General features: G+C 42.3%; 1 protein-coding gene across 2 annotated transcripts in view; it reads left to right on the forward strand.

Moving 5' to 3' along the window:
• The window catches only part of LOC142496161 (hemagglutinin/amebocyte aggregation factor-like), a 178335-nt gene that overhangs the window by 150269 nt on the left and 14627 nt on the right, over positions 1-13439 (forward strand). The window contains exon 1 of one of the 2 annotated variants that reach the window (XM_075602638.1): positions 8326-8487. The exons of the other annotated variant lie outside the window; for it this stretch is intronic. Coding sequence (XP_075458753.1) covers positions 8394-8487 — 94 coding nt within the window. The 5' untranslated portion in view covers positions 8326-8393. Of the gene's footprint in view, positions 1-8325; positions 8488-13439 lie in introns of those variants that run through there. 2 annotated transcript variants of the gene reach the window in all.

The raw sequence follows: 13439 nt of genomic DNA on the forward strand, positions 1-13439 counted from the left end.
ATGGCAGAAAAAAGCCACTTTTGTAATGTGCTTTTAAACTGTATTTTTGTATCTCCGGTTCTGGGGGTCATGGAAGGCTGATATTTGGCCACTATGGCAAGGGTCCTCCGGTATGAGGACCTGGCAAATTTCAGCCTGCTCAGACCCACATAACGGATTATTTTAATATGTGTAGATATTAAAGAATGTATTGTATTTTGGGTCCAGGGTATAAGCCCGGGATGGCTAGAGCCCATATGGTATGTTAATGCTCAGGGGCGAGACAGGTGGTCTACAATAAATCCCCTGATCAAAGGCTCCCCTACCCTGCTTGTGTATGCTGGAACAAAACAGAGCAGGACGTGGGTACTTGGGATAAGTGTTGTGTTTCACACCTTGGGACAAAAGTTTTCCTGTCCCAAGCAGACTTTCAGACGCCGGTCTTGTGGGAGGGGGGCTAGGGAAATGAGCCCCTGATTAGAATAATGTCCACCCCTGTGGGCAGGAATTAATCTGCCTCTCAAGTGAGGTGGCAAAGGGTCATTTGGGTGGAGGTAATTGATGTCCAATGCCTGACACCCTCTGTGAACGTATAGGGCTGGAATCCCATATAAACCAGTGTAAATCCTATACCCATTGTCTTTCGTGCCTTTTCGTGATGTCTTCATTTGAACCTGTATTGCTGAATGAATTGCCAATCCTGTACCTGATTGCTTCATTGTCCAACCCTTAAGTAAGTGTCTATTTCTTGTCTGTTATTTGTATCATCTTGTGTGTTCTCCTTCTTTAAGGAATAAACTATATTTATTATATCTAAGTCGTGTTCAATTCAACCCTGATATTTGGTGTATATTATAACCTGTCACTAGCTACCGCGACACACCCGTTACACACGATATTCAGAAAGCCTCGATTACCTGTGATAGCAAAATTCCCAAAACAGGTAAGGTGCCAGGCGACGTGATGATCGCCTGTCTCAAAAGGGCTTACCCGGAGATTTATTTCAGCTGCAGAGAGAGAGCCGCCTCTGCCTGCGCATATCTCGCCAGCGATCAAAATATTTTAATATACATTTTAATACTAGTGTAGATGAGCAGGGGGTCTCCGGAGCAGAACCACGTTGATTTCAGGTCCAGGGACCCCTTGCTTCCTGAGATCCAGGCCCTGTTATGGGGTTCCGGTATCTCGGATACATTTTATTCCCAGGGTCACGTGACGCGAGCCATTTAAATACATAGGAGATACCGGCACCCCATAACGGGGCCTGTATCTCAGGAAGCAGGGGGTCCCCGGACCTTAAATCAGTGCAGTTCTGCTCCAGAGACCCCATGCTCATCTACACTAGTATTAAAATGTATATTAAAACAGATTCATTATCTTAGTGGCTAGCCGCTAAGGTAACAAAGGGGTACACCTCAATAGCCTGTTTCTTGGGGCAGAGGGGGTGGCTGAAGGGAGTAATAGTCCCAGGGAAGGTGGTTAGGCCTGCCTGGAAGGTTGTGGGAGGAGTTAACCCCTTCACTACCATAGCAGTGGGAACCGCTATGATAATGAAGGGGTTAACCAGTCCCACTACCCCCATGCTTGGGGCTACTACCACTTCACCCAATCCCTCTACCCCCAAGAAACAAAAAGGAACACAACAACCCTACTACCCACCTCCTCTACCCCCAACAACCCCCCCAAACACATACAGCAAGTAATGGGCAAAATTACTATTAGCCACATATGGATAGTAGTGCGTACTTCGTGTTTGTCAGACCTACAGCAGCTCAATACTAGCTCCGTTTGGTGCCGCGGCCAACGGAGCATATATATATATATATATATATATACTGTATATATATCATAAACAAAAGAAACAAAGAGTAGCGCTATCAATGTGATATGTGAGTTTTAGTGTAAAAATAAAAAATAAAAATTATTTGAATCTCAAAGTGCAGTGCCAGTGTAGTGATACTAAATCAATAATATGCAATAATTAGAGGTAAAATAATTAAACAATATTCTGTGAAAAAGAGAACAAACCAGTCCAAATGATGGAAACAACAGATGGGAGAACAAAATCCAGAAATTTGGAAATTGAATGTCAGTCACAGTATGGAGTACAAAAAGAAATAGGGATAGGGAGTGATCAACTTGAACCATACTAATTAACAAATAAATTCATCTGATAATTATAAAGTGGGTGCAAACTGTGAACTGAAAGTGAATCAGTAAGGTAAGGAATACAAAATAATTGTATCCCGGAGAAATTTCACTTAAATGCACACCACTAATTAAAATGTAACCTTTACTATTATTACTTAAAACATATATTACCGAGTGTTAATGTAACGGTGTTAAAAAATAAATTAAATAGAAATTAAACAAAGCACCAACAACCCCTCATATATATAACCACTCAAACACATTAGTAGTTGTAGGGTGGTGGGGATTGATGGTACAGTTCAGCAAGGTGGATTGGCCCACCAAAACCAGCAAGATAACACAGTCAATCTAATTGTAGTGATAATAGGAGAGTAACTAGTTAGTAAATCATAGTTGGTAGTTGCCTACTCCCAAAGAAACCACTATATTATAATACTAATGTAGAGTCCAATAGTGCCTGAAGGTAATGCTGGTAATTGCAAAGAGTATCAAAAATGTGCTAGCATTACCCACACCTCACTCTATATAAATACTATGTATATATATGTTATTGTTATGATAAAGTGAGGTAGCACAGCACAGAGTACCACAGAAACCCACAACAGTGGGCCTCTTATACCACAAAGTTAATATATACTGTGGTGAGTTGTCAATGTATACTGAGTGTGGTATCAGCACAATGAGTACCAGAAGGCACACTATTAGACTTCAGTGGTACTTGGGAGAGACAAAGTATATTCCCCTCACTATTTGAATACCTAGGAATACTTGATTAAATAACGGAGACTGATAACATCATCACGTGCCCAATGCACGTTTCCCTCCAGCTACGGAGCTTCTACAGGGACAATTTACAAGGGATCATACCTTGAAGAAGTCACTCACGTGACGAAACGCGTCGGACGTCGTGACGTAGTGATGCACTCAAATCATTACGCCAGTTGAGAGCTGTCTCGAGGTCTGCCAGCTTATACACTACATGAGGTGGTTAAGCAGAGGTTACTTCCGGGCTAAATCAGAGCAGAATGAGCGGCGTAAGGTGTTTCAGTGACTGGTTGCTGTGATCATGCTCCTGCGCTTTACACACGGAGTGTAAGAGTCTACATTTGGACACTTACCTGCAGCACTGGACGGTGCACCAGTTACCTGTGGATACAACCATTTCTCTTGCTGAGATAGAGGAGACGCTCTGATCATCTTCTATCCAGCCACGGATAAGAATCTGCTATCTACCACCTGTATACACCTATACCATACTATCTGGCTCCAAATCCTCCTGCAGTCTCTCACAGCTTAAAGATTGTCTCCCATGAATGTTATTTTATACATTGAAGTGAGTGCATGCCGTGGCGGCCACTCTCTTATTTTAAATAAATTGTCTTTTTACATATAATATTATGCCATGGAGCTGGCACGTCTTCTTGTCTTATATATATATAAATATATATATATATATATATATATATATATATATAAAATTAAATGTTATGCCATTCGGCTCTCTGATCTTTGGCTTACAGCTTCACTGAATAGCAGAGTAGAGACCTCTACTCCACGCTCAAGGTCGCATCGGGGCTCCGATAAGAACCGCTAGAAGCTGCACGCAGCACGCTGAATAGATCACGCTGAATAGATCAGCGTAACACTGACAGCCAGACGGGCTGTTTAAGTGCTAGTTACTGTGTAAGAGATACAACATTTCTTTTGGTTTCAATATACCACTGAAACCATTGCTGCTGTCATTTGCCAATCATATAATATACTGAGCAACAGTATTTACTTAAATCAGTACGAGGATACTGCTACATATAAATGATACTATATTTAGAGTTACTCAATTTACTTACCCGTGTTGGATGGCAGTAATTATATCTGACCATTTAGAATGACAGAATATTTGGCAAAACAGCAGCCTCTATAAGGGGGCGATTCACTATGCAGTGATAACTGCTTATAAGTGTAATAAATGCCCTTTACGTGCGATAGTGCCTGCTGCACGATTCACAAAGCAGTGATAACAGTGCAGTATCGCACTTAAAAACCCTTTTATCACCCAAAATATGTGATTAAAAAGTTCTACGATCTGGTAATCCTGCTGGTTTTTGCCAGTCAGCGCGATTCACAAAGAAGTGATAAGTAAATCGCACTGTAAAAACTCACCATTTCTTTTCACCAGCTGGCGCAAAAGCGATTGAGCCATGAATAAAAGCATTGTTTATGTATTTTTTCAGCACAGCATTAATACAATAGGCCCACGGTTGTCCGGGGGACCTCGGGTCTACCCCTTGGGTGTCTGGGGGCCCTCGGGTGAACCCTTGGGTGTCCAGGGGCCTCCAGGTGGTCCCTGTGGGTGTCCGGGGGCCTGACAGGGGTTCCCGTGTGGTCCCCGCGGGTGTCTGGGGGTCCATGGGTGGTTCTTCTTTCTTTTGGGGTGATCATGGCAAAACGCTTGTTAATGTATGTTTTGGTAGGGGTCCTATGTTTATATGGTTAGATATCCTGTTTGACCGGAATCCTAAAATATTCAAACTGTCCCGTCAGAAAAGTACTATAGCAACGGCAGCTGGGGGGATGGCTGAAAGGAAATAGCATTGTTAAAGACAACTGGCTTTTTGTTAAGTGCACATGGCACCTCGATACCGTGTGTGTCTGAATTATTCACTTGTCTCCGGACGTCTGCAGCTATCCTGTCCAGCACATTGAATCTGAAAGGGTCCTCCCGGGAGGCAGCCTTGAGTCCACAGGGGTAGACCTGCTACCGTACGGCGGAAAGCAGACCACATTTTCAGCACTCCCTTTGGATCTTGGAAGAGTCTGTACGTTAAAAGGGGATTCTAAACAAATTCCCACCAGAGGCCCTGAGATTTCGCCGATCACCAAGATACTGTAACAAGAAATTATTATCACTTCCCATTTTCCACTTGATAATTTTCACTTTATTATTCAAAGTACGTGTGTGTCACTGTTCACTGATGTTTCTTTGACACTGTTCAATGATATTTTCTGATAGTCACTCCTATCACTTTAACACTTTTTTAAAATTATACGTGTGTAAAAGCGCCTTTCCAAACCACATTTGGTTAACTATGTATATCTATAACCAGGGTTTTGTTTTCCATAGCTATAAGAAGAGCCATGCTTTGTCTTTCATTGCGTTATGGGTTAAGTGAAATTGTGTGTGTGTGTGTGTGTGTGTGTGCATGCAGAATAAGTTTTTCCCCTTCGAACGTTCATTAATGCTGAAACTGTAATTTCTTTCTTTAGCTTGGCCCCTTGTCTTAAGTATTAAACCCCCCCATGTGGAGTCAGAGAAAGAGATGTACCGGCTGTCGGCCTTGAGAAAGATGAGGTAGCTAAACACATGAGTTTTCTTTTTGTTTAATCTGCTAAAATAATATTTTCACATTATTTCTATGTATAGCTATAACCAGGAGTTTGTAGAAAAAAAGGAGTGAGCACTGCTAGTTTGAAAATAGGCTGGAGGCAAAAATAAGTACAAAATCTATTTATTAGGGCATAATAGCCAAAAAGGATAAAAATACTGAGTCCTCTGACCCGTTTCGCGACCTCAAGGCGCTTTAAATAAGCAGGGTTTTGTTTTCCATAGCTATAAGAAGAGTCATGCTTTGTGTTTCATTGCATTATGGGTTAAGTGAAATGATGTGTGTGTGTGTGTGTGTGTGTGTGTGTGTGTGTGTGTGTGTGTGTGTGTGTGTGTGTGTGTGTGTGTGGGTGTGTGTGTGTGTGCAAAATAAGTTTTTCCCCTTCGAACTTTCTTTAATGCTGAAACTGTAATTTCTTTCTTTAGCTGGGCCCCTTATCTTATCTATTAAACACCCCATGTAGAGTCAGAAAGAGATGTACCGGCTGTCGGCCTTGAGAACGATGAGGTAGCTTAACACATGAGTTTGTGTAACCAAGTAACTGCGAGAAAAACAAGATAATGAAAAGTATGATGTCCAATGAAGTAATAAGTGCTGACACTGTGATATTATCTATGCCCGCCCCTTCTTCTGGTATAAGAGATTACTTAGAGCCTACTGTTCAGTTCATTTATGTTACAGTAGATCAGACGCATGTCTTGATGTTTATGTGAATGTTACTCTTGCAAGCAGCCGCTGCAATAAAGTTTTTCAACAGATTATTTTTGCCTAAAAAGAATGTGTGGGACTGAGTTTTTCAATGACACAAGCAATAACATGAATAAGGGTGCTCAGCCAGTCATGAAGGTGGGGGTGGGGGAGGGAAGGTGGGGGGGAGGAGAAGGTGTGGGGGGGAGGTGAAGACGGAAGCGCGTGCACACGTCGGCAGGAAGTGCCATGTGTGCTTCTGGCCTAGGCGGGAGGTGGGTCGGGAGGGCTGAAATTGGAGGTGTATGGGTGACGGGGATGGGGATTATTATTTTCTTTCCCCCGTCCACCCGCTCCCTCCCCCGTTTGGCCGCTCCCTCACCCGTTCGGATGCTCCCTCCCCCATCCACCCGCTCCCCCACGGATCATTCCATGTGCGGGTGATGTTCCAAGGTGGCAGGTGAGGCAGGAGGCACAAAGGTGTGAGGCGGCGGGCCGGCGGGAGGCAGCAGGGGTGTGAGCTGGGAGGCGAGGCGGGAAGGGAGGCAAGGCTGGAGGCTCAGGGGTTTAAGGTGGAGGGCCGGTGGCAGGGGTGTGAGCTGGGAGGGGAGGCCGGAGTCTCAGGGGGTGAGGCAGCGGTCCGGCAGCAGGGGTGTGAGCTGGGAGGGGAGGCCGGAGGAACAGGGGTGATAGGCGGTGGTTTAGTAAGTTACCTGGGTGGGAGGCGGCGGCTGGTGCACGTGTGGTAGGCAGTCTTGGAGAGGCGCATGCGGTGTGAGGGTGGTGTGTGTGTAAGAGTGGGTTAGACTGTTAGAGCACACCGGCCAATGAGAGCCGTTGGGGGGGGGGCAGGTGGGCCAACAGACCAATTTGATTGGCCAGAGGCTGAGTGACAGACCGACGGACCAATCAGATTGCCCATAAGAACAGCAAACATACAACGTTTTCAATTATATATATATATATATATATATATATATATATATATATATATATATATATATACCTCTGCACGTAAACTTCAGTGTTCCACTTATCTACAAACAACAAAACAAAACAAAGCGCACAACACTCATCGTGAAAAAGTAATAAACAGTGTTTATAAATTAGGTAGTTCATGGTTAAGCGTACATCAAAATAGACTTATTCAGGCATATATAGCCACACCGTGGCAGTTACCAACAGATGCGACCAGGAGATGCAGGGATCTCGCTCCCCCTTCCGCACAATAAGCTGAGATGAGGTGGTAAACAGAGTACCGGACTGCTGATGTCTCTGCCACAGTCACAAAGTCCCGTACGTGACGTCGGTGCGTACGATGGAACTAGAGGAGTAGTTAACTCAATCCTCAAAGCAACGGGACTGTGAGACTACACCGCTACGTTGCTGATCCATGCGGATGTGCAGTGAGGTCTGCAGTAAGGAGGATACACGTTGCATTTGAGGATTGAGATAACTACTCCTCTAGTTCCATCGGACGCACCGACGTCACGAACGGGACTTTGAGACTGTGGCAGAGGCATCAACAGTCCGGTACTGTGTTTACCATCTCATCTCAGCTGATTGTGTGGAAGGTGGAGCGATCCCTGCAGTTCCTGGTCGCAGCTGCTGGTAACTGCCACGGTGGGGCTATATATGCCTGAATAAGTCTATTTTGATGTGCGCTTAACCTTGAACTACCTAATTTATAAACACTGTTTATTACTTTTTCACGATGAGTGTTGTGCGCTTTGTTTTGTTTTGTTGTTTGTAGATTATAGGGTCTTGGGCTACGTTTTACACAGCAGCAGACGCTCATCTACATTGGTAACACTTATTAATTTGATGCACTTTAATCACGTTTTTGGGTGTTTTTGATATAATTATTATCACTTATACACTTTTATTAAGTTAGAATTCTTGTGCGCACTTGTCTGTTTTCTTGTTTGTTCCACTTATCTAGTAGGAAAAAAACAACCCTTAATTAGAAGACAAGATATCCTAATATTGTGCAAATATTTTGTCTGGGAATCGATACAAATGATATGGTAAATAAGTGAATGTTATTGGCAGGGCGGCTGGTTATTATATTAGGGGCAGGCACTTGGGTTGGGCTATAAAAGCCTCAGGAATGTGGGACTGAGCTGCTAGATAGAGACATTAAACAGGCTTCAGAACCTCTCCGGGATCCAGACTTCCCACAGTACTGTTGTCATGAAGGTGATGCTGGTTCTGTTACTGGGTCTCACTGTAGCATTTGCAGACAGATCCGGAGAAGCAACACTACCTGAGAATGCTTCAGGAGATGGTAACTTTGGTCTTGTTCTTTGATTGCTGTAACTTATGGTGTCTGTCACTTCTGCGCTTATCTCTGTCTCTTTATCGTTATATGCTGCTCCAGCTGCACCTGAGGCTCTTACACCAAGACGTTCTTACATCCCTAACAATTGATAAATAGGAAAAGAACATAGATCTCTCTATACTGCACTCTCTCATACACTAGATTTGTAATGATAGATTTATTAATATTTAACATTTAGTAGGTATATTTTAAAGTATAATCAGAATATTTAATGTCACAAATATGTAGGTGATAATGTTATATACAGTGAATTGCACAAATAAAAATGTGATTGAACCGAGGAAAATAATGAAATTGTAATATCTCTTTATTTATAGACGTTGGTATATTGTGCATATAGCTATCTGAGCTGTTTGGACTCAGGCTGTTATCCTTAAGATAATCTAATATCTAATAAAATTTACAGATGAGAACAGTGATGGTAATAATATACTATCATCTATTTGTGTCAGTGTACATAGTGCGTATATATTTACAACTATGTTGGACAATATTTAATTATTAGCTTAATCAGTAATAGTTAAGCATTTATAGTCAAGTGTGTGTGTATTATATGATATGTTTGACTCTATAGCTTTTATATAGATATTTAGCACATTATGCTTTAATTTGATCCCCTGGTTAATGTAGAGTTTTTATTTACAATACAGTATCTGGAGGGCTCAGTTAGAATATAGACAATTATTCAGCAATTGCTAGAGATGTGTTTACATTATATCACCAAGTAACTGTGTATCATTACTATTGCAACTGTTACTTCATATAGACATGTTTTGTTTGTTCTTATGTAGTCTGGTTAGTATGTTACTAGATGGTTGTCCTCTATTAGCTGATTCTGGCCTTGAATAGTTAATAAAACGAAGATATATAAGCCCTGCGCTGCTATTTTAGTATATTGTAGGCTGTTAGGTATTGCACACGTATTTAAGCATTTGATACTTTGTTTCTTATTCTCCATCTGGAGCAAAGCTGAGTTGAGGAGCTAGTAGAATGTTAGTACGCCTCAGTATCACATGCTACTGACGAAATTACGTCAGGACGGCGACCAACACACGTTTCGCATCATATGACGCTTTCTCACAGGTCCCTAACAATTGTGTCCATATTTAACACTTTCACAGACATAAGGGCCAGCAGATCATTGCATAGTAAATGCATTTCTGGCCCCTGTTGCAGGAAATTCTGTACAAGCCCCTTTAAAACAAAAAATACAATTTCTCCATTGGCCGAGAGCTCACATAACTCAAAAGGAAGAAGTGTAAAATGCACCCAAGGGAAAGCGGATTTAAAACACGGATTTTGGTTGTGTGACCAAATCTCACAATTCTGGAATAAGGACGTTCCGTTTGTGAATAAAACTCTCATGGTAGATTAGAAAAATCTTATCTTGTGTTATTATTTGGGAATTTTGAAAAACAAAAAGATAAAGTGAATAAGCAATCATTCCCTAAATTAGCGATAGTGACAGTGACCGTGGCAAAAATATCTTATTTTAAGTAATTGGTTAGCACCGAATGCGCCTAACATAACAGAACTCAAACCGGAATGAATGTGGATTATGTTATATGATAGCAGAGATGCAATAAAAGATCGAGAGAAAGGAATTACAAAGTTATATAATAAATGGGAGAATGCTTTGAACTTCTTTTGACAACGCAAATAGCATAGGTAATAAAGGTGTTTTAGGGATCAAGGTGGATTGTATTAAATCACATGATAAAGTAGACAAGGTGTATATACAAGTATGGAAGAATAATATTTTCACATTATTTCTATGTATAGCTATAACCAGGGGTTTGTTTTCCATAGATATAAGAAGAGTCATGTTTTGTGTTTCATTGCGTTATGGGTTAAGTGAAATTGTGTGTGCGTGTGTGTGTTTGTGCGTGTGTGCAGAATAAGTTTTCCCCTTGGAACTTACTTTAATGCTGAAACTGTAATTTCTTTGTTTAGCTGGGCCCCTTATCTTATCTATTAAGCCCCCCATGTAGAGTCAGAGAGAGAGAGATGTACCGGCTGTCGGCCTTGAGAAAGATGAGGTAGCTAAACACATGAGTTTTCTTTTTGTTTAATCTGCAAAAATATGTTGCAAAATATATAACCAAGTAACTGCAAGAAAAACAAGATAAAGAAAAGTAAGATGTCCAATGACGTAATAAGTGCTGACACTGTGATATTATGTATGCCCGCCCCTTCTTCTAGTATGATTTAGCTTACATAGAGCATACAGTTCAGTTCATTTATGTTAGATCAGACGCATGTCTTGATGTTTATGTTGCAAGCAGCTGCTGCAATAAAGTTTTTCAACAGATTATTTTTGCCTAAAAAGTATGTGTGGGACTGAGTTTTTCCACGACACAAGCAATAACATAAATAAGGGTGCTCAGCCAGTCATGAAGGGGTTAAGAAAGGAATTTATAGGATAATTATTCACAATGTTATATAATCGATATTGTTACATTTACTAATAGCAAAATGAACACTGCTTTTCTGTTTCTGTTTCTGTACATGTATGATTTAATGTTGTATAATTTAATGTTTGGTCAAACAGTTATTAGATATGGAGATATACATATACTTAATGTTTTATCTGCTTATATGGAAACGGTATATGATGTAAACATTTTGTTATAAAATATAAAGTAAAATAGTATCCAATTTTTTAATATATTACCCATATTTCTCTGAGATACAGTATATGACAGGTACAGGATCTGACAGTGAAGTGATTAGGGAAGTATGTGATAGAGGAAAATTAAGAGTAAATGTCCCTTATAATAGAATAATATGTTCTTTAATTTGGTATTTGACGGCGCTGACACTTTACAACAATCACCTCTCTGCTATACTTAGTCCACATAGATTTACTGATATGAGCGACTTACTATACCACATACTCCTAATATACTCATTACCTAACGCACTTCCTACTACCACCCTCATACTGCAGTTAGCGCATGAACATTTACTGCTATTACCCTCTGCGACATATAATTCACATATGTAACACATGTACCGCCGCCCTCTGGGAGATACTGCTTCAGCTTCAATGTGTTATGGTGCGGCATACCTGTGAGGGTCAAGGGGGGCTGAGCTGTCTACGATGGGATGGAGACCAGGACAGGCTTTTGGTGACCTCTGATATTCTTTATCTGGTGTTCAGCGCCTCCAGCTTCAGTGGACTCCAGGGTTTCTGAAGGCAGTCCCCACCAAATCAATCATATACACCCCTGACCAATAGAATGGAAACTCAGGCAGGGGTGTGTAGAACAGAAGGGGGTTTATTTAGCAGTCACTGCAGTTCTTATACATATACAGCGGATGCAGGGTTCTCAGAGAATTCCAGGTCTCTGGATGATGCTGACTCTTCTAATGTGTAGAATTAGATGTTTCTGAGCCAGCCAGTCATGAGGGCCTGGCTGGCCTCTCTCTCCCACAGGGAGGAGACAGGCCACACACGTCCACTCTCTTGGAAGGGTGGGTGAGCATTCACTAACTTTGGCATTGCCTCCCAGAGGAACCAGAAGGGGAGGGCTCAAGATGTGTACCCTGATAGGTTACACACAGACTATGAGTCACCATCATCTCTGCTGTCACTCAGGGCAGAGCATGAGGGGGGTCAATTGCCCACAGGAATGCCTGTCACAGTATAGACTGCTAAGAACTTATATGACAGGGGGAAAAGAGAGGCAGGGTGGACTAATCATGTTACATGTACCGTATTTCATCGATTGTAAGACGCACCATCGATTTGGCCCTTACAATCGAGGAAAATTACTTTTTCACTTACCATGTTTCAGGAGAGGTCCCATGTCAGCAGAGGACGAAGCGGGCGGCAGCAGGAGTGGTCCCACGTCTGCATATGGTTGAAGATGGACAGCGGGCGGGTTTGCGGCAGCAGGACAGGTCCAAAGTCTGCAGGTGAATGAAGATAAGAAGACAGCGGGCGTGTGGTGGGGTGCGGCGGCAGGAGATCATAATAGCAGGAGAGCTGAGCAGGAGCAGAGCGGCATAGGGGAACGGTTTGGAAGGTGCACTGTAACCGGAAGTCAGACACTGGTTAACTTCCGGTGTTACAGTGTGCACCTCCCAAGCCGTTCCCCTTTGCCGCTCTGCTCCTGCTATTATGATCAATTAGCCACCTTCCGCCACCGCACACCCGCTGTCATCTTATCTTCATTCACCTGCAGACTTGGGAACTGTCCTGCCGCCGCCACCGCACTCCCGCCCATTGTCCATCTTCAACCATCTGCAGACGTGGGACCTCTCCTGCCGCCGCCGCACACTTCGACCTCCGCTGACATAGGATCTCTCCTGAACCATGTTAAGTTTTTTTAATACATCGATTCTAAGACGCACCTCGATTTAAGACATGTGAAAATCGAAAAAAAGGTGCGTCTTAGAATTGAGGAAATAGGGTGTATGTAACATGGCTGGACCAGATTGTCTCTCTGCCTCCTGTCACGTAAGTCATTTGTAGCTACAGGCTGTGATAGGCAATCCAGAGGCATTTGACCCCCCTCATTCTGACTCCTTGAGTGACAGAAGTGGTGGTGACATAGGAATCTGTGTGCAGCCTACCATGGTGCATATCCTGTGCCCTCCCCTTCTGAGCCTCAGGGAGGAAGTGCAAATTTGTAGTCAGTGCTGATCCAACCCTTCACTCACTATTGTTACTCTCTCTACCACACACATTGCTATTTCATTTATTAGAGTTCTCTCTGGTGCAGACTTGAATACCTCCATTACTACCACCCATCTCTTTGGTATTTTAGTATATTTTAATGATATTTCTCCCATTCCAGTTAGTATTCCATCAATATTCCTAATAATCTCAGAATCAGCATAGGAAGTGTTTTGGTAATCTCTAAAAAAATAAATAATAAAATTAGACTTTA

This window comes from Ascaphus truei, chromosome 5 (assembly GCF_040206685.1).
Source record: "Ascaphus truei isolate aAscTru1 chromosome 5, aAscTru1.hap1, whole genome shotgun sequence".
Taxonomy (NCBI): Eukaryota; Metazoa; Chordata; class Amphibia; order Anura; family Ascaphidae; genus Ascaphus; species Ascaphus truei.